Below are 22,356 nucleotides of genomic sequence, written 5' to 3' on the forward strand. Positions count from 1 at the left end.
ATAATTGATGAAAAGATAAATTGCAATGTGGAATATTTTTTCCATTGTTCGAAACAGCATTCAATTGTTTAGTTAACCGCATCTTTATGTTGCAGTTACGACACTCATTGGAATTATCCAAGAGATCCCTAACAAATATATAACATTGATGTGTAGCTATCAGCAGCACACGTTTATCAGGAATTCGTATCTCAACTGAGTGATATAGTGTGGCAATTAATGGAATCGTGACATCCAATAAACACATGCCTATTTCTCCTGACAAAGAATGGGTTTAAACTCAGTTATGTTGCCGACAACTGAAAGATTCAATTGTTTCTCTCTCGCTTCAGTTATGTTGCTGAGAACTGAAAGACTCACTTGTTTCTTTCGCCTGGTTTTTCCACCATATTTTCACCAATAGCATGTCCAGACTTCTCCTGTAATCCTCCGTTTCTCTTGAGGTTGCCCTGTGACATCGGCCAGGGGCCGATGGGCCGTAATAGATGTGAACTGAAGCTAAACTACAACTTCAAGAACATGACAAAAAGAGGAATTAAGGCATGCTGCTACTCCAGCATCGATGTCTGTTGGAATAGACAAATCAGTGGAAGGAAGAAAACTCTACTCTGTAAGAATAACGGAATAAATCTTATTTCTGATTAAAGATGATCATTGAGTGAGAAGAGAGCCATTTCCACGCTGCGACTCCTGATCATCACTTTGGCGGCTTCTTGTTCTCCCAAAAGATTTACGACTAATAACTTTTAGTATGCTCTTTGACCTTTGGGGTTGAGATCCATTAATTGATTGGCTGCCTTCCATCTTCTTCTCAAGTTCTTCTGAGAGTTTTTTTACAAGGTCATCAAAACGACGTTTGGCTGTTGGATACCTTGAGATAGACCTCGTGATTCCTTGCAACCTTGTATCATAACAGAAATATATAACAAAGTTATAACATAGAAACATAGAAGAAAAAGACTTGATTGTGGTGGTAAGGACGTTGCACTACCTTCGAGAAAATGCATCTATTTCTCCTCGTTTCCGATCACTTAGTGATGGCATTTGGGTAACAAGATTCTTTAAGCGTTTGGAATCGCCAATTAACAAGACGAACTTAGACAAATAGTTCTGTTCCTCTTCTGAAAATTTCTCAGCTTTGATCTGTTCTCTGATGATCATCAAAGGGTCAAAGAACCAATCGAAGATCGCATATTTGGGTCTATTATCAGATGTTATCTCCGTGCCATCACCTGAAATACATTAACCAGCCAAATTTATCAGATGTATTGGCAATACTAACTGAACAAAAACAACTTGATAAAAGAGGCGTCCCAATGCATGAGCTCCCGCCTAGACGGGTTCTGGAAAGGGACATCGCCTTTCTTGACTCACTTAAGAGCAAACCATCAGAATTAGCCTCTATGGACTGCAGGAGTACGTGAAGGATGACATATGCCGGCAAACCTATGCTTAATATTCCACTACCAGCCTTGCCTGACTTGGATTCTTCAATATCTTCACGAGTTATGACCCCTTCAGCAACCAGAATCTCACCATGGCGCTTACATTCTAAGAATAGACCTTCAAGTAACTACATAACACTAGTAGAAAGTTAAAACAAAATCCACAGGTCGACTATCTTCGAAAATATACATGAACAAAGCAAACTGAAAATATCTGAAAATATACATGAACAAAAATATATATAAAGCAAACTGAAAATATTTAAATTACTGCTGGTATGTTGCAATTGCAACATTTTCTAGATCCAGAAACAAGAAGCAAATCAGCTCTGCTTTGTTTCTTCTTTCCATCTTTGAGCTAAGGAAACTTACTTACGACACAAATAATATTCCTACTATTTCCTAGCAATGCTAGATAGCAAGTGACCAAGATGACGAAGTGATGATCTTGGTTCTATGGACACATTCTATTTTTTATTTCTTTCCCGTTTTCCCTCTTTCTCATTTTGTTTTTCGCTGTCCAAATTTGGAATCTATCTTCAAATAATGAGATATCTTTGTGAAAAAGAGTCGAACAAAATCATATGAGATGCTTCTTCTTTAAGAATAATGGAGTTAACCATGAGTAAGTCGAAGTTAATGGGTAAGCATCTACGATCACTCCATTTAGCATAGACAGCTAAGTGTTTTGTTCATGGCTGGGCTAAACAGTTGGTGTTTTGTACTATCATGTGGAGAAAAGATTTATGTAAGTTCTCTTTTACTACATTAGAGGTAAAATAGGTAAACCTTCTGCTTCTTAGATAAAACAAAGTGATATCTTCTATCAGACAAACAAAAGGAATCCCATTTAGAATAGGTTCCATAACCATGCATTGTAATTGCTGCAAACTTGTTCGAGTCTATGAACTTAAAATTAGATACTTTGTTTCTGGCCCAGTCTAAAATGATTTTTTTGAAGTATTAATTAGTCATTCTTCCCAAAGAAAGCTTTGCACAAACGCCAGTTACATACACTAACATCTTAGAAATGATGTGAAGTACCTTAATTGGTGTTAATTCTCGGATAGTATCCTTAAATGATGCAGCACGCGAAGGAGGGTTCTTTACATCCTTCTTTTCCCTGCGAAAAGAGTTGGGTCTGGACATTGAGCTGGAATGTGGAGACTCAGGCCCCTTTCGATATCGATACCTACCCATTTAATAGAAGACAGCATGATTTAATGTTGCATAAAAAACACACAGCAAGTGAATAATAGTACATGTATCACCTAGGAAAGCAAGATCCTTCTGGCAAGTCAAGCACATCATTTGTGTACTCATCAAACATGGCCAATGATGAAACAATGTAGAAGAGTCCCTTGCGAATTGAGGATTCCTGCAGCATCCAGAAGAAAAATTTCATGAATACAAGAGGAAAACAAGAAAAAAATATGTAATGTAATTATACTGAATATGATGTTGAGAGATAATGGTTAGACATGTCGTCAATTGTCTAATTACATTGAGAAGCTATTATTGACAAAATATGAATTAAACAAGAAGATGATCCAATTAACTCTTCAGACCTGGTAAACAACCACAGCAGCATATGCACCTAAAGGAAGACTGGACATGATGGAAGCTATGACTGCTCCTGCAACAGCTAATGGCCAGAGTAGAATAGCAAGACCAGCAAATGGTACACATGCAGTCTCCAAGAACGGTCCCTCCCGGCCTATGAGATCCTGTATCAACCTTTTCCATCCTTTAAAAAGCATGATAGGGCTCTTGTATATGGCAATTAATGAGACCATTGGCATGTCAACCATGATTCCACACACAAAAGACAATAGGGCAGCAGGAACATTCCACAATCTGGAAGATGTCACATTAAAGCCTTATTGATCTACAATGCTCTAAGATTGAAAAGAAAGGACTTCAGATGATGTACAACTTGCCAATAAAATGTGTTTATCTATAATAACACAAAATCTTATAATTAAAAAGTTCAACTAGTTGTACTGTTAGAAAAAAAAGCTAAGCCAAGATGAACTCTAATTAAAAAGCAATCACCTGATTCCTAGTTCATTGGTGAATTTATAACAGTAGGTCTGACTCCTAATGCTAAAAGCAATCCATTACTTGAGAGTATGAAATTTGAGAAATACTCTAATTTTATATTTATTGGTGAAATTTCAATCAATAATTAAATAGGGTTGAGATCAATCGATATGCAACTACTTAAATCGTACAACAATTAGGCTCCTATTTTATAGTTTTTTTAATTTAATTTTTTGTCTTAATTTTGCTAAATTAAGCTAAGATAACTAGTGGCCTAGAAAGAATCTTCACTCCCTCTTGCCATGTGCCGACACTCCATCTACATGAAAATGGCATTTCGTGTGATGCTCATTTATGGTTAAATAGTACATTGTGCTGCCTATTTTCTTCAGCAATCAATTGTAGTTTTCATCTTGAAATAAAGTTTCCTTTGAAAAATTGAAGTACTTGCATTTTGTAGGACACCATAATTATGTCATATCATTAATGTACTCGATCAAATGTCCAGGGAAAAGATATCTTAAGTTGCAAAACTAAAGAAAGCATCAAGAAGGGCATACACAATACTAGGTTAGATTTTCTTCTGTTAAACTGTTCATGGGTTACCTAGTAATATCATATGAAGCCATGATGCCATCAAAAAGGTTTCACACAAAAGACAGATCCATCTAAAAAAGGACAAAAAGAAAATTAACAAAAAAAATCAAAGTTGCATTTAGATTTATCAACCTAACAAATAACTACTTCACATTCACGCATTCTCAGTTTGCTCAATCTAAATCTATGGCTAAAATATTGGTCAATTACCTAATCTATAAATTACAAAGTTTACAAACTTCCAGACCAAAGCTAATATCTATTAAGTTTATTCGCCTGGAAGAAAAGAGGGGTAAAGATCATTTGGAAGATTGTCAATAATTATTATGGAGATACAGACAACAAAATATAGGATGAAAGGAAATAAAGAGTATATAGGACCTTATTTCATATGGCTGTCCATTTGGAGGATCTTCAAGACGAAGGTCATCCATAGTTGAGAAATAGGAGTGGAAACACATGTCCTTCAAGTCTCTGACCACCGTGCAACTGCCCTTAATTGTAGTCCATGTACCATCCTATACATTTAATAACATAGACACAAGAAGTTGAAATTACCAAAGAACATGAAAAACCAAAAAGACAGAATATCAAATCCGACAAATAAAATGTAAAGGTAAATGTACCACAAAACAATGAACAAACATATCAGTGTTTCCTTCTCCAACTGCATCAAAAGTAGCCATTACAGGAGCTAGAAAGCCATATCCTGCACTAGCCAGCACACTTCCCATGATACCAACTATTGGCCATGAAGCTAGGATGACGGATACCCCAATAGAAATAACAAGCTTCAGAATAGGTCCAAGCTGTTTGGCTCTGCCTTCATAACAGATGAAAGTCGTTAACATACAGTCAAATGATGTCACAGACTAAACGTAAGGACCTGTGCAGAAGCAAATACTACCTAACTAAGCAGTAAAATGTCCAAATTGCATGCACTGGCCACAAGCCCAATATGATTGCAGAATTTCCAATCGTCATAATAAGACATACCCAAGGACAAACCAAAGCACCTGCAGAAGGTCAAATCATGACAAATCACAGTCATATAGAACAGGAGTCATCAGTTTGAAAAGGTACTTCCAAAATTTTATTTTGGGTATAGAATCATTAAGGTCTAAGTGTCGAACTTTGAAATAACACCCCAACAAATACAGAGCTGGTAAATAATTGAAAATTGTGGCACAAACATATCAACAAATTTCTTTAGAGGTAACAAGGGATAAAAGTTCACATTACAATTAATCAAATTTCATCTTCTTATACTTCTGTAAATTCATGGCTTCACCATCCATTTTGTGTTTTTTTTCAATGTGAGTCCTGATCTCTGGACGACCACATTGACAAAATTACAGTTAGTTACTTAAAGATATTAGCGACCTATTCAGTATAACAAAATCGTTATATGACAATTTAAAAGATCACAGAAAGATAAGACAGATTTATATGAGCAAAAAAGAGACTCACGGAAGAGCTTCAATAAAATCGAGTACAGGCACAGCAAATTCTAGGACCATAAGTTAGAGGAAATGAGTTCGTGAAGGCTGAAATCATTGCAAGTCCCGCTAACAATGTTTCTTCAGCTCTAATTTAACTCTAAATTTTTTTTAAAGCCATCTAATGTCAGGGAACTAATGCCACAGGCAATCAGGTGAGATCAAGCATGTGCCGAGATCACAACAGATGGACAAGAAACACATGTCATAGACACCACACTTAAGAAGCATAATGCAGAGGAAATATCTATATGATTCACAGAGAATAGGTGGCAGACACTGCATATAAAGTCAAAACAATACACAAGACATTATCATAACATTCATAATAGAATCAAAAGTTTGAACCTTAAGAATTCCCAAAAACAGAAAAAGAAGATCAGTTTTCTTCTCTTCTCAAAGTGCATCGTTCCAAAATCATGAAGGCACAGTTAGGCATGATATTAATTTAAACCATCACTAAAACCCTGGCTTCCGCAATGATTTATTTTCCATCATTGACCTAATAATGCAGATTCTTGCACAGGTTACAACATAATGCAAATAAAGAAAGTTGTGACAAGAGGGAGAGATGGAGAAAGAAAGAGGAGGAAGAACAAGTTAGAACACACCAAAAATGAAATTCTTCCTCATGCAAAACTACTTATTCTATGGAGATGCAAAATTAGGTGCTCTTGTTCTCAAACTCATTAATATTCTCTATCGACTACATTTTCCTATGCTATTCTTACCAGTGTGTTAAGATTTTATCATATCAATAGATTATCATTACCTCGTATATTACAAACACTTCAATCTCCTTTGAATCTGCCATAAAATCATAGCCTCTGTTTATCAAAGGCTAACAAGACTTTCTACCAATCTGAAATCCTACAGCTTCAGCATGAATTGCAACAAATTGTTGTCACATGAAAATTGAAATTTGATAAAATATCCTAGGTGATTTGAGTTACATGATTGGGGCACAATCCTAAAGAATTGTGATCGACAACTGATACAACATTTCAAGCAAAAGACAGGAAACGGACAGACAATGTGCACCAGTTATGATTTTGCAATCTCACCTTTAAAATGATACTGCTATGACACATTAAAATGGAAGAGAAAACTATAAGCAGAATTGAGGTCCACGAGGCTAGGAGAAAATAAAGTATAGGCTATTCTCTTGAGGAGACTGGCAATGCTCCTTTATGACTTAAACAAGCAGGTCAACTAGCTTATTTCTAATATATTTCCTAAAAGAGGCATGAACAAATTAAAAGGAAAATGGCATAAAACTTAGATTCTTGATCATAGAAGCACCACAATTATCCAGAAATTTCAATAAACAAGATATAAACACAGATTATGAGATATTAGACGTATTGCATAGTAATCACACTCTTAGAATAAGTTCACGAGCAGATCCAAAGGGTACCTAATCTAAGATCATGACCTAAAGAACAGGTATCAATTTCATCAGGTATCTTAAAATTCTCCCACAACGATTGTAGTTCAACCTTCGTATCTTCCTTCATAATCCAAAGTGATTTTATCGGAATTAGGATCATTTCACTCTACATTTTTTTCCTAATCAACTTCCATTAACAATAATATAAATAGAAAGAAGTGAATAAATTTAATTTCCAAACCATCACCAAGACTTTTAATAAACATCATAATCGAATCATTTTCAGTTCCACAAAATTTATACCGAACAGTAGCAAGAGAGTCAGTTAAATTCCCATTTAAAAGTCAATTCCCTCTTCCAGTAACAAAGAGGGATCCTTTCCAACAACTATCGCAATCAACCATATCAAGCAGAACCAAGTTCAACCGAGAGGGAAGTCATCAACCTGGTGAACCAACCCAGACGGCATAAAAGGAAGTAAAGCTCACACCTTTGACGATGCCAAGAAGAAGCAGACCAAAGAAGTAAGGCAAGAAGCAGAGAAAGCTCCAAAGAGCAGCCCAGAACCCCTTCGGAGGCTCCATTCCTACAGTAAACCAAACCAAAATGCAGAATTTGGCTGCCTCTTATACTAAAAATCGAGCAAATCCTTCAAGGCCATCAAAGAAACCAAATGGGTCCCTGCAAGAATCACCCTTCGGGTAGTTGCAACTCTACTCTCATCATAATTTGTGGGAGGAGTCGTAAGTTATTAAAACTACTCCTGAGAAAACGGAGAGAGAGAGAGAGAATAAATGAATAAAAAGGAAAAAAGAGAAGGGAGAATAAATGCTTGCTTGTATGAAGACGATTTGGTGGTGTCAGGAAGCACTGAGCACTGAGTGTGAGAACGAAACAAAGGGATAGGGACACCGACCAAGTCGCTGACCCACCGCCCCGAATGCTTTGATGCATCACAGACCGTCCATTTTGAGATCAACGGTGTGAGTTTGCAGGAGGTGGCATGTTTGGCGTCCGTAGCACGTATGAGTTGCTAAGTTTGATATGGGACGGGTGAGAAGATGATCTGCATTGTCGGCAGCAGGAAAATACCACGCTCCTGTGCTTGACCAGTTGACCAGATTTCCTTTGGGTTGACGACTCCCTGCCTGTTAGTTACCCCCGAAGTAAAAAAATTAAAAAAAAAAGGTTAATTGTATTTTACTCCCGGTGCTTTAAAAAATTTCAAATTAGTCCTTGTGATGAAATGAGATCCCTTAATTAAATACTATATCGTATTTGTTAGGCAAAATAGATCGGATATTAATAATATGGTTTTTATTTTACCTGTATTCATCTTCTTCGAATGCGTGATATAATTATTAAACTTTATAAAAACTCGGGTTTAATAATCTTTGCTTACTACGTAGTTAGCACAATTTAGAAAATAAGAGAAAAAAAATATGTAAGTATTCTTTTAATATTTTTATTCATAAAAAATTAAAAATAGAGGATATTTAGCTACTCATTCAATTTTAAATATTTTTTAATCGGTTAACTTAGATAAAATAAGGGGGATAAAATAATTTTGAGTATAAGTATAAAAAAATAAAATATATTTAACCTGAATAAAAAATTACATAAAAGCCCCTATATTATCGGCCTTTTATGATTCAAGCCCTGTCCTATTGCTTTTTCCAAAAAAAACTCTTTGCTTTTATGAAAAATATTTAGAAAAGTCAACGAGTTAATTTAAACCCATATTAGCTTTAATATTACAACAATATAATGTTTTAATCAAATAAATATTTTATTATTTAATTATATTTAATTTTATAATTTATAATAGTAGACTCAAGTATATGTCAATTTTATACACTCCATTGTAATAAAATGCGCATCAACTATAAGAAATATATGCACTCAATTTTAGCTACTAAATCTAAAACCTACTTACAATTAAATTGTCAAAAAGCTCCAATACTAATAATAATATAGTTAACACACACAAGTTGAAGACTAATTCTGGGGTCTTTTGGTGTCTCTCACGAACTTTTGTGCTTTATTAGGTAACAAATTACTTTATTTACCGGTTTAAATAGCTCTATTTTGGGCTATCAAATTAATCGAGCCAGCTTAAACTCGGCTTGATAAGGGTTTGATCAAGCTCGGCTTATTTAATTCACTAGTTTAGGGTTTAAAATTAAGTTTTTAAGCTAAGCTTGATCTTAGGTAGACTCGCTCAGATTTACTCAATAAGGCTCGACATATGAATAGTTAAAGTTTTAGACAATTGAACTAATCACACTTGATTCAAATTTGATTAAAATTCAAGTCAGGTCGAATTCAAGCTTCAATGAAGCTTGGATTTTATTTACTAAAGCGACTCATTTCAGTTCAAGCTCGACTCGACTCGAGTTAGACTAAGCCAAGTTTGATGGCTAGAAATTAAAGTTGTCACAGAGATATCATAGTACTTATAATTTAACTTATTTATGTAATAATTATTCATTAAGAGAGTGTTTTTAAGACAATAAAAGTAAGGAATTTTTTTTTTTGTTTATAATTTCCCCAGATTTAAATTTGGTTACAAGCTAGTCTAGTTGACCTGTGAAATAAGAACAGGCAAAATCAAACACAAACTGACGAGTTCTACCTCCATTCCATCACAAAAACAAATCTGGAATGCAACTCGTAGCATCTCCTCCACCTGCCATGCAATCACCTCTACTGCATAGATACTAATTAGCATACCAAACTCCACTCTTCCTCCATGTCACATACTGTTAGTAGTAGTCCTACTAAAACTAACAATTAAGCCCTCTTCTAGACCTCAATAATGGTAGGAGAAGGGGTTCCCATGGCTTTTAGCTTCCTTTCTTTGAGTGCAGGGTCCTCCAAGAGGAGGACTTTGTCCCTGTCCTTGACTCCCACCATGTGGAGGAAGTCATCATCCTCCCTCTCTTTGCCTCTAAAGAGAAGCCTCTGCTCTCTTGGCTCAAGCCCTGTCACCATGGACACCACCAACTTCAACTCCCCTGCAATGGCACAAGAGTTTTAGTTACTCATTAATCAACTCTGATAGCCTTTAAACACTTCTACTGCCTTCTTGTAATGCAATATTGCTAGATCTGATAATTTATTTCCATTTAATTCAAATTTCACATATTGGGTCTTCTCAATGTTTTGAGCATAGAAGTGAGGAATGATAGTTAATAGTTGAAGCTTTTAGAATAAAATGTCATTAGAGGAGCAAAGGATTTATCATCCTTCAAAAAGAAAAATCCTCATGCAAATATCCCCTTCCATATAGAATATAATCTTTATTAATATATAGTGTCATTTAAGGACACTTTGAAGATTTAAAGGGACATGCAAAATAACAAGGACCTTTTTAAGTATTGATAAGCACTTTAGAGGTACATGTTTGATATAAAACCAAGGGAAATTTGCTCACCAAATGTAGAACTAGCACCAATGGAGATGTCATGCCAATTAGACCCAGTTGAGACTCTCACTATGATCACTTCTCCCCCTCCTTTACCACCCTCTCTCTTCTGAACAAGCATTCCCCCAGGCCGCAGCTCCCATTCGATCTGCTGGCCGCTGCCGCCGCCGCCGCTGCCACTGCCGCTGCCACTGACTCCTGCACTGTTCTTAGAACTTCTCTTGAAGAGCTTCTTTGATCTCAACTTGATCATAGTTTTTTTTTTTTTTTTTTTTCTCTTCCTTCCTCTCTTTTGTTTCCTTCTCTATCTCAAGTGGTGGTGGTGGGCTTAAGACAATACTGTGACTAGTTATATATATATATATACATACATATGGAGAGAAAGAGAGATGCTTTAAAAGCGTGCACTTGCTTGGATAAAGACGTGAAGTGAGCAAAAGAAAACAATGATGCCTTTGGTGAGCTTCTTTTATTTGTTTAAAGGCAAAGAAAGTTATCCTGTAGACTTCAAAAGAATTGGAATCTTTTAGCCTTTTGGTGATGTTTGTTTGCTAAAGTTGGGGGAGTGGTTTGGATGTGCATGGATAGAATAATTGGCTTTGGGTGGAGTTTCTTAAGGCGAGTTTTAAGGGGAAGAGAGAAAGAGGAGAGAGAGAGAAGGCATGCACATCAGCACATGCATGCATGGGATGGGGTTGGGGACAAGCTTTGCTTGATTGGTGGGACAATATAATCATATGGTTTGGTGGTCGGTTAGGTTTAATTCCATGGGATACTATAATCATGGTAGGTCACAATGCATCTCATGAATTCAAGCTTGCCTTTTTCTAATGAGGGCATTGGATCCATTAGCCATTGTTGTCTGAGGAAGGAGGAATGGTTCTATTTCCCCAATTATTATCTTTTTTTTTTTACACATAAAAATGTCGTTTTAATTTCTTTTTTTTACTCATAAGTTGTGGTATACAAATTATACGAGTAGCTAGCTATATGATAAGTTTATCCTTATATTTTAAAAAAAAAAATTAGTTTATTAAAATATTCTTACCTTCTGGGAGGGGTAACTTAGTTTTCGTAGCTTTTTCGTCAACGATATTAGGAGGGGTGCGACATTTTTAATAGTTTAGAGGTCTATTTATCACAAAAAATCTATAAGAGGTATATAGAAAGAGTTATAATTTAGGGAGTCTAAGTGTAATTATTTCAGCCTCTCTTGTGCATAATCGCAATTCCAAAAGAGGACAAAATATTATAATGGCAGCTCTAACCGAAGAATGTAACGATAATTATAATATTTTAAAAGTTCTCTTTATTAATTATGTAAAAAGAAAAAAAAACTTAAAAAATTAAGGAAATTTATGACAAACACCTTAATATGATAATTTATTATTTTACTCTGCATTTAACTTTTAATATCTCAAAAACAACTTAGCATTAGCTTTCTTAATGATCAACATGAGTTAAATTAACTATAGATATAAAATAACCTTAATACTCTCTAGTATGAAAATGTCAAATGAGTGGTATGCTTATTTCTTTTTATTTTCAAAACTAGCAAAATATTCTTTATTATATATTATTATCATATCTTTAAAAGTAAAATGTAGGAGTTAAAATGATAAATATTCATAGAGTATTAACAATAATAAATAAAGACAAATATCAAGTGTAAATTTCTCAAGAAACTACTAACACTTACTCTAATTATTTTAATTGGTAGATGTCAATTATCTCAAACAAATCATTGTCAACAGGAAGAGGGAAGAGGGAAGCTTGATTAGTACTGCATTATTTAATGTAGTGATAAAGAGGGAGTTGGTCCCATCTTGAGTTTGATACTCAAGAACTTTAAACTTAAAAGCAACATTCATGTTGTTAAGTCATGATATGAATTATTGATTTATTATTTAATAATAAAACTTTTAAATTAATCAGTTATCTAATAATTTGATATGATATATATATATATATATATATATGTATCAAAGTCAATTATTTTAGAGATTATGAGTTTAAATTAGGTTCACATTTTCATTCCATATATTATCAACTTATCCTAGATTAAAAGATAAAAAGGGCAAATTACATACAATTAAGTTTGGTTTAATTTTAACTTAACTTCTTATATTTCAAATTAAAGTATTTAACCTATCTGTGGTCCAACTAAGTTTCATTTACTTGGCATAGATTTATCATCTTCAAATCAAACTATTTTTATATGGAGTAACTAAGTCTTTTCATGTTTTATTTAATGGTTGATTAATAATCACAACTTGGGCTGGACCAGAAGAAATTTAGGTGTTTAAACTTAAAAGTACAAAAATAAAACATAGAAGAAATTATAATTTCTACAAGATAAAATCACCATTTTTGCATAAACCTTTTCCTCTCACAGCAAGTTATTTGTAACAAATATAGAGATAAAAGGAGACAAAACTATTTCTTTATCACCTTGAGTTGATATTTTGAACATAGTGGTTAATTAGAGAAGGTAAAAAGATTGTTCAAAAAGTGAAATATGTTTAACTGAGTTAAATAATAGATAGAAGATGGTAGTAACCAATTAATAGCTCTCAAAATTTAGACCTAGGAAATAGAGCCTATGAAATAATACATGCAAAGTGCCAAAGTAACTAGATGTTTTCTCTCTCTTTTGTAGGGAAATTTATCATTCAAACCTTGAGTTAATTTAAAAAATTGACCACAAAATTAACTATCCAACTTTTCCTTCTCTTCCTTTTGCTTTTAATGCCATAAGAACACTTCTTTTTGAGTCAAATATACTATAAATAAAAAAAAATGCTTTTAGGTAAAATTTTAAGGTCAAATAACAGATATTTAGGTATTTGAATTTTAATTGTCAAGTACTATTAGGTTAATTATTAATTCAGGGTGTTTTTGATAAATATCCACATGCACAAGTAGGGTGTGAATAATAATATAGGCAAAAGTGGGGGTATTTTTAGTAAATTTCCTTTTTTTTTTAAATTTAAATTTCTTAAAATTCTTTTAAGCTTTTGAATATTAGCATGAGGCATGTGCGCCGCATGCTTTTCAATAATTTTCTAGTTCTCTTAAGTATTTAATTAGGCGATAATAGCATCAATCATGTGCAAATGTGCATGCATCTTAGTGCATATATGTTTTGTACTAATTCTTATCTTATTAGACAACTAACTTTAGAAACATAATAAGTGACTATATCCACATACATTCAATTATATATGTATTTATATATGAGAAATAATATTTATTCTGGTGGAAGAGTATAAAACGACAAGTATAATAATCAATTTACTTATATATGATTTATTTATCCAAATAAAAGATGAAGGTAAAATTTTATTTAATTTATTAATTTTTTGACTCCTTTTTCCCTTTATATATTTTATCTCAAAACTTGAAATATTCAAAACGTAAAAGTGAGATTTTAATAAATAAAACAAGAATAATTTTCTAATTAGTTAATATACAATTGGAAAGTATATTTTGGTTATTTTATATTAGAATTTTATCCGTCAAACAGTTATATATATATTATATAGAGAGAGATAGATATATGTTAGAATTCTACAACGGGTTTTAATAATACAAACTAAAATTCATGGAGATAGTTTAACCTTTCGCCTAATAATAACAAATCTAGAAGTAAGTCATAGTTCAATAATTTACTTATTATATTTAGTGTTCCCACTTTTTCGTTTTTAAATTTAAATTTTCTATTATTTTTTGAGGAGCCGAGTTAGCTAAGTAAATTTTAGTTATTGAGTTTAGAGAGTTAGGTTTAAGGGGGTGTTTAGTTATTAAAAAAAGTATTTTTTAAGAATTTTTTTAATTTTAATATTTGGTGGAAAAAGTAAGAAAAAATTACAAACAACACCTTATATATTGACTATATTGCCAATAAAACCCTCTTTTTATTATTATTTATATATTAAGATATCTATTTGTTAAAATTTCACATTCTATTATTAAGTTAAATTAATTATAGAAATGAAATTAAGACTCCAAAATAAATTGGAGCGCTGACTTCAAATCTCACAAAATCAACCAATCCAAAGCTATTGTTATTTAATCTTAATGATCATATTAAAAGAGTGAGATAAGAGAAATTTAAGAAAAATATCATTTAAAATAGAAGAAAAATTCTATTTTTGTTCTATTCCATCAGTAAAACTTAGGGATAAAATTGCACTTAAATCCCTTGAAACTGTGTAAAACATTCAAATATTTTAAAATGACTCTTCCCTTAGACTACTGTTTGACATGTGAATAACATGTGACCTATTTGTGCTCCCTTTTGTGCTGAAGTTGCCCACAAACCCACACTAATATATTTATCCTCTCTTTCTCTCAATCTTCATTCCTCTTTAACTTCTTCCAACATTTCTTCTCCTAATGAATTTATTCCTCTCAAATTCATCCCAACCCAATAACCAGTTTTTTTCTTTTTAATGATATTGCTTTCTAGTTAACTTCTTCCTCTCAATGTCTACCAATCTTTGAAGCTCTCCCCAATTTCCTAAAGTCCAAATTGGATAAGAAAAAAAAAGGGTAATTTGATAAGTTAATTTTTTGATAGGTCATAGTTTGGGTCTAGGTGTAATTTAGCTTAAAAATCTAAAGCTTAATTCAGTGCATTGTTCAATATCTTTTTAGCAAATAAGAGGTTTTATTTATAAATAATAAAAAGAAAAGTCTCAATTTATAATAGAGTCAAATTATAGGGTGTTATCTTTAATTTTCAAAAGTTGCAGTGACATCTTTGATTCAAAAGTTATTCGGTTTTCATTTAATCTCTGCATTTTATTTATTGTATAACTAATGTATATTTTGGAGTAAGACTAAATGAATCCCTAATGAGAAACCATTTCTATCTATATAAGTTTAAGTTAATTGGTAAATAATCTTATATCAATTATATGAGAATGTAATGCAGTTAGGGGTGAAAACGGATCGGATACGGATCGGATAGTGTTCAATTCATATCCGGATTCGTATTTTTAGTTCGGATACGGATTCGGATACGGATATTGGACGGATAGCAAAATTTAAAACCATATCCTAACTAAACGGATACGGATAATTTTCGGATAAGGAATCGGATCTTAAACGAATATTAATTAAAATTAAAATAATTATAATATTTTATTTAAATATAATTAACACAAAATTATTAAGAGTTTTACAACAAATAATTTTTTTATATGTCAAATATATAAAATTAGAGAAATTAATCTCTATAAATAATATATAATGTATTATTAGTAATAATATTAATACTTACTATTTAAATAAGCAAACTAAAAACTGTAAATCATTTAAAAAAATATGCGGGTAAACGGATATCCGATATCCGTATCCGAATCCGAAAAATTTATCGGACCCGTATCCGAATCCGTATCCGAATTTTTTTCAAAAATTCTATCCGTATCCGAATCCGAATCCGAGTCGGATAGAAATTTTTTATCCGAATCCGATCCGAGTCGGGTCGGATCCTAAATGCACTACATGTGCACATAAAAAGAACCCACATCTCACTAATATGTGCTAGGTCGTAACTGTCTAATAACTTTTTTTTTTTTATTTCTAATAAAAAGTCTATAGATAGATCATCTCTTCGACTTTGATTGACAAATTACGACTTAATAGACAAGAAAAATAAGAGATAAGAAGTGGGGTAACAAACAGGCTTTCGAAGATTGAGATGTCGATTTGTTTTTCATCGAAAACAAAGAAAGCCACTTCAGCATGAAGCGCAAGCATGCTCAGATTGACCGGTACTATATGACAATGAGACAAAATATCAAGTACAAACAGTTCTTGCATGTCAAGGAATGGATAAGGCAGAACGATAGCTTTGAAAGCTAGCCTCCCACTTTGCCGGACATTGTAAGTGTTCCGCCTCTAGGAGAGATAAAGCCCTTTCAAAGTCTAGGAAGGTCTTCAAAGCTAGAGCACAGACAAAGCCCTTCTTCATGCCAAGGAAGGTCTTCTAACCGGAATAAGAGTTGTAATTTAAAAACAAAACAAGACACTCTTCAAGAAGGAATTGTAATCCCTCCCATTCTTATTCGTCAGGACTTCTATCCGATTTCAATATAGATTTCTATTCAATTTCAACATTTCAATTTTGACATCAACGAGTATTTTGTACATCTCTCTCTCTCTTTCATCTTCATCATCTCATAAAGTTGGGTTGTTTAGGTTATTTTAGTTTTCAGTTCTCTGACTCATTTGACGTGTCTTTATTTAAGGATCCTAGCTACATCATGCATCTGATACAAAAAATCTCTAAAAAGCTACAAAGATGACAAAAAGAGCGTTTTCTTATGTTGCACTAAAAAGAAGGCATCTTCTCCTTTGTTTCTTCTTATGCTCACCTAAGCCAGACCCGCTTTAGAGAAGATCATCAAAGCATAAAAAGATAGAGGCCGTAAGAGCAATGGGAGGATGCATGAAGATTAATTATTAGGAAGAGGAATTAGATACTAATACATTTGAAATAATATGATAACTCATAAATATAATAATATTTTCTTCCGCGGCCACTAAATTAGCCAACAATTATTTTAATTAATTAAATTCAGATATTATAATTCTGAATGACCAATGAAATAATTTATATAATGGTTAAAGAAATATCACAAATGATTTAAGATTTGTCTAATAATATATATAAGTGAATAAGTTAAAGAGGATAATTTTATTTGGAACTACCAAATAAGTTATGACAACTTATAGCAAAAATATATTAAGAAAGGTGGATCAATAGCTTATGGTTTAGTATTACTGCTCGGTAGATCTATTACCATTTGGTGAAGATTTCGAGACGTAAGAGGGGATCAATGTTTGATGAGAGCTCTTTACAATTCAGTTATAATATCCAGATAAATGAATTTTTTATAGTTTATGGATGATGTGAATCTTAGCTTGTTATTAATGAGTGTTATGTTAATTCCGTTAATAAATAAAAAATTAATATCTTAGGTCACGAAAATAAAGAAATATCTTCAGACAAAACGCTCTAGAAATATCTAATAAAGTGATATTATCTTTGGACAACGAGAGGGATGATTACGAAGTATTTGTTACGCATAACTCCATGTATATATATATATATATATATAATGTTTACCATGTTAGAGGAGGAGGGGGAGGAGGTGGATGTGTTAGAAATCGCGAACTAAATTTCCACTTCTGCCGCCATACGTAGCATTCAAGCCCAACTGGACAACCACGGTGAATTCCCCCCAACCCAAGAAACCTCAGCGGCGGCGGCTAATCGACCGCCACGTGTGGAGATACGACACGCACGTCCACGCCCCCCGTGACGTGTACCCGAACCGATTCCCCTCCTCCTCCAACTTCATATAATCCAGTTTTAAATGCCCACCTCGTTCGAGGACATAGCAAAGATCGAAAGGGCGGCTCTAGAGAGAGAGAGAGAGAGAGAGAGGCGATTAGAAGTCTAGGGAGATCTCTGTCGGTTTCCTCCCCCCCCTTCTCCACCTTCCTCCGGCTTCGATTCGTCGAGGTAAATAACACGAGATGTACGAAATACGGGGTTACTTTTTGGCTTTTACTGTAGGAATTGGCGTTTGATCGAATTGATGCAGGCAATGGTGTCTCCGGAGGAAGATATTCCGCTTTCGGATCTCCAGCTGCGGGTTGCTACCGGAGGAAGGGCGCCGACGGGTGGGATCGCAGTGAGGCGCATGCCCGGATCGGTGCGAGTGAGCAAGGGTGAGGTTAATTAATTTCTTTTTTCTCTTTAGATTTGTTGTAATTTACTTGCTTTCGTTGTTTGTCATGAAATTTTCACCGTTCTGAATTGGTATTTTTGAGGGCCGGGAGATAAAGAGATGTAATTTGGTAGGCTGGAAGAGCGAGGTTCATGAAAAGGTTTTATGGATCTGATTAGAGTATGCAGAGACCCTAGAGACTAGAGTAGCCAATTTGGTCTATTAATATTTGTAGTTGAGGAAAGTTGAAACTTTTTAATTTCAGAGTATGGCTTAAGTAATTTTTGTGCAACTTCAGAAGTTTGTACTATCTAGGTTTTAACTTATATGGTTTTGCTTGAAAAATTAAGTAGTTTAGGAAAGATAGTAATTTCTATGTTGCAAAGTATTCTTGAAGTAATTTTTGTCTATTTGCAGAGTAAAAGCTGTAATATATAGTGGATCTCTAGATAGTTGAGGAGTTCTCTTTCGATACAGAATTATTAAAGTAGATCCAGGGTCGTAAGAAAAACGATAAGAGTTCTATTAGGTATCAAAGTACTTTATTGTCTAGTTCTTTTAAAACTATTCTTAAGATTCACCACAGAATCAGTAACTTGAGAAGATCTTAGATCTACGAGTTCCTTTCTAATGACTAATAATTTATGGTGGATTTCTCATTTTATTTTCAATAACAGTTTCCCCTTCTTCATCACATCGATTGTCATGTTTTTTGGTAAACTATTGTACTAGTTAATTTAGTAGGAATTAGACAATTAGTGCTTGTAGCCTATAAATCTTCTGGTAGCTTATGTACTTAATCTTGTATAGTTGGTTGTACAGGTTATATTTTGTGATGCTATACAGCCAAGTTAGTTTTATGAGATTGGCAAATGAATGGCTAACAATGTCTGGTAGGTGACTATTCAGAAGTAGTTCTTTAAACAAAATGCTCTTTCAGTGGCCATCATTGCAACATAAGCATGGATTTTAATTGCTAATGAATCTTCTATAGACATACATGTGAATAAGCTGATCTCATCTAAATTCTATCTGCGTTGTATTTTCTAGAGAAAATTATGGAGTACCAATGGCGTATCATTGTCTAACTTTATTTTTCAATTTTCCATTCAGTGTCATCATGATCTCCTGAGCTTCTTTCTTTCTTTTCAATATTCATGAGATATTCAACTGGACAGCTGTTGTTGAGCACTGGTGAAACAGAGAAAATACTCCTGGATAAAGTTGAAGTGGACCAACAAAATCTAGATTGATGCACAAGTTTTATTTTTCTTCAAGTCACTATTTGAGTGTATACTGTGCAAATGCCAAATATAGTTGCAAATTTACTTAAAACTGTTACTTGATTATTGCAAATAAAAAGTTAGAATTGGTCCATATCACATACAATAATTATAATTAGGTCTACAGGTTACCAAAATAAGAAATAATTTAGTGGGCGAACTTTCAAACTTTGAGCTAGATCCAAGAATAAGAATGAAAAAATTGTGGTTGTCCTCTATTTTCTCTCTATTAATTTATGTGTGCCCATCTAAATATGATTTATGTGTGAACTCTTGACATGATTTACTCAAACATATATCGATAACTCATTGTGTCAGGCTGTAGTAATTTTTTAAGTATACTGAAATTTTTCCTCATTGTACAAAATTATGTTGATAGATAGTGCTGGTGGAAAGCTACAGTAGATCTTCTAGATAATTTTTCAAGTATACTGAACTTTTTCCTCGTTGTACAAAATTATGCTGATAGATAGTGCTGGTGGGAAAATCACAGTGGGTGATCTTCTTGGTAATGGTTCCTGTCCAAGCTATGACAAGAATGACTCAGATCACTGGAACAATGAGGTACGGCATAATATCTTTGTTGTACATATGCAAATGAGGCATTATACAAGCTTAAGCAACAATCTAATGTCAACCCTGAAGTGGATGAAGTATTCAGTTTGTCCTTTTGTCTGGTAAACATTTTTATGTCATTATCTCCTGTTTGCAGATTCCTCATGTTTTGGGTGTTCAAGCTTCTTGTTCGTTGGATGACTACAGAAAAGATATAACTAAAATTGTTGAGGAGTACTTTAACACAGGAGATGTGGCGTTGGCGGTCTCTGATCTTAGGGATCTGGGATCTGAGCAGTACCATCACTACTTTGTCAAGAAACTCATCTCCATGGCCATGGATCGTCATGACAAAGAGAAAGAAATGGCATCAGTTCTTCTATCTTCCCTGTATGCAGATTTACTAAGCTCATCTAAGATTAACGAAGGGTTTATGATGCTTCTTGAGTCTGCAGATGATTTGGCAGTAGATATACTAGATGCAGTTGATGTTCTGGCTCTCTTCATTGCTCGTGCAGTTGTTGATGAGATCCTGCCTCCTATTTTTGTCACTAGAACTAGAGAATTGCTTCCGGAGTCCTCAAAAGGATATCAAGTTTTGAAAACTGTTGAAAAGAGCTATCTATCAGCTCCTCACCATGCTGAGGTAGTTGAACGACGATGGGGTGGTAGTACACATGTGACAGTTGATGAGGTGAAAAAGAAGATTTCTGATTTACTGAGAGAATATATTGATAGTGGAGACATTTCAGAGGCCTGCAGATGTATAAGGGAGCTGGGTCTTCCGTTCTTCCACCATGAGGTTGTGAAACGGGCTTTGATCCTCATCATGGAGATCCCGGCATCAGAACCATATATCCTAAATCTCTTGAAAGTAGCAGCAGAAGAATGTTTAATTAGTTCTAATCAAATGATGAAGGGTTTTTCTCGACTTGCTGATAGTCTTGATGACCTAACTCTTGATATTCCTTCTGCCAAGGGACTTTTTGACGTGATAGTGACAAGAGCAACTTCTGAAGGATGGCTCGACCCTTTATCCGGGAAGTCTGCAGTTGCAGTTGAAGAATATAAGAATGAGCATGTTGATAAGATACGCCATTTTAAGGAGGAATCTGTGAACATAATCCATGAGTACTTTCTATCAGATGACATACCTGAACTCATCAGAAGCCTTGAAGAGCTTGCTGCTCCAGAGTACAACCCTGTTTTCCTCAAGAAATTGATAACTCTTGCCATGGACAGGAAGAATAGGGAAAAGGAGATGGCTTCTGTTCTTTTGTCTGCACTTAGTATGGAGTTATTTTCTAGTGATGACATCATGAGTGGATTTGTAATGCTTTTGGATTCGGCAGACGACACCTCTTTGGATATCTTGGATGCCTCAAATGAACTTGCTCTTTTTCTAGCTAGGGCAGTGACTGATGATGTCTTGGTTCCACTGAATTTGGATGATATCAACGAAAAGCTCCAACCCAATTCAAGTGGTATTGAAACTGTTCACATGGCTCGTGCACTTGTTTCTGCTCGACATTCAGGTGAGAGAATTCTGAGGTGCTGGGGTGGTGGCACTGGCTGGGCAGTAGAGGACGCAAAGGACAAGATTACAAAGCTTCTGGAAGAGTTTGCTGTTGGAGGTGATTTAGCTGAAGCCTGCCAGTGCATTCGTGACCTGGGAATGCCCTTCTTCAACCATGAAGTAGTAAAGAAAGCTTTGGTTATGGCAATGGAAAAGCAGAACGATGGTATATTGGCCTTACTGCAGGAATGCTTTGGTGAAGGGTTAATAACCATCACTCAGATGGCAAAAGGTTTCTCTCGAGTTAGGGATGGCCTCGATGATTTGACTCTTGATATTCCCAACGCAGAGGAGAAGTTTGGAGGGTATGTTGACCATGCAAGGAAGCATGGTTGGTTGTTGCCATCTTTTATATAGTTGCTACACCTCTCGCTGCGGACATCTAGAGGAAAGAATCAGCCAATGCATTTCATGATGTACAATACCGACCTTTACGCACAATCTATTGTCATAGTTGTGGGCTAGAAGGTATATTAATTTTTACTTTTAGTTTCTTTTCTGGGAAATTTGGGGCCTGAAGATTGCCAGCATCCAAGTCTCAGCAGTATTGTGCGCTTATTTGGTAGGTGAGGTCATTATGTAAATGCCTGTTCTAGTATACTACAGGCATCATCTTGGGGAAGAAACCTTCAACAGTCTTTACCCTGAGGACCCATGAATCTTGTAGCTGCTATATTGCTTATTGTTAATTTATAGATTCGTTCTTCTTTTACCATCAACCTGCGAATCTTGTAGCTGCTCTATTGTTCGTTAAGAATTTACATATTCAGGGCTACAGCCTTTTTGTCAAGAAAGA

The 22,356-nt window shown here is 34.3% G+C and overlaps 3 protein-coding genes across 6 annotated transcripts; 1 reads left to right on the forward strand and 2 right to left on the reverse strand.

Moving 5' to 3' along the window:
- Nucleotides 1-16: 16 nt before the first annotated feature.
- LOC140763720 (uncharacterized membrane protein At3g27390-like) lies at nt 17-7,816 on the reverse strand. Of its 3 annotated transcripts, none has more exons than XM_073102038.1 (10): nt 7,465-7,816; nt 4,993-5,101; nt 4,712-4,904; nt 4,467-4,603; nt 3,014-3,302; nt 2,717-2,823; nt 2,490-2,637; nt 1,375-1,573; nt 992-1,232; nt 17-901 (listed from the first exon to the last, which is right to left on the reverse strand). In XM_073102038.1, the coding sequence occupies exons 1-10, from the start codon at nt 7,556-7,558 to the stop codon at nt 652-654; spliced, it is 1,767 nt and encodes a 588-aa protein (XP_072958139.1). In that variant the 5' UTR covers nt 7,559-7,816; the 3' UTR covers nt 17-651. The 3 variants fall into 3 exon arrangements, with proteins under 3 accessions (XP_072958139.1, XP_072958156.1, XP_072958147.1); XM_073102055.1 differs by having other exon boundaries at nt 4,712-4,908; nt 7,465-7,483; XM_073102046.1 differs by lacking the exon at nt 7,465-7,816 and having other exon boundaries at nt 4,712-4,908; nt 4,993-7,454.
- A 1,687-nt stretch (nt 7,817-9,503) lies between these two features.
- LOC140762951 (BAG family molecular chaperone regulator 2) lies at nt 9,504-10,729 on the reverse strand. The gene is made up of 2 exons (XM_073100942.1): nt 10,411-10,729; nt 9,504-9,991 (listed from the first exon to the last, which is right to left on the reverse strand). Exons 1-2 carry the CDS (start codon nt 10,652-10,654, stop codon nt 9,780-9,782), a joined length of 456 nt encoding a protein of 151 aa, XP_072957043.1. The 5' UTR covers nt 10,655-10,729; the 3' UTR covers nt 9,504-9,779.
- A 6,840-nt stretch (nt 10,730-17,569) lies between these two features.
- Nucleotides 17,570-22,279, forward strand: LOC140779224 (MA3 DOMAIN-CONTAINING TRANSLATION REGULATORY FACTOR 1-like). Of its 2 annotated transcripts, none has more exons than XM_073124257.1 (4): nt 17,570-17,938; nt 18,021-18,147; nt 19,899-19,993; nt 20,142-22,279. In XM_073124257.1, exons 2-4 carry the CDS (start codon nt 18,024-18,026, stop codon nt 21,915-21,917), a joined length of 1,995 nt encoding a protein of 664 aa, XP_072980358.1. In that variant the 5' UTR covers nt 17,570-17,938; nt 18,021-18,023; the 3' UTR covers nt 21,918-22,279. The 2 variants fall into 2 exon arrangements, with proteins under 2 accessions (XP_072980358.1, XP_072980433.1); XM_073124332.1 differs by lacking the exon at nt 17,570-17,938 and adding an exon at nt 18,969-19,039 and having other exon boundaries at nt 18,027-18,147.
- The last annotated feature ends 77 nt before the right edge of the window (nt 22,280-22,356 follow it).

This window comes from Typha angustifolia, chromosome 1 (genome assembly GCF_048772165.1).
Source record: "Typha angustifolia cultivar Huaian chromosome 1, ASM4877216v1, whole genome shotgun sequence".
NCBI classification, from domain to species: domain Eukaryota; kingdom Viridiplantae; phylum Streptophyta; class Magnoliopsida; order Poales; family Typhaceae; genus Typha; species Typha angustifolia.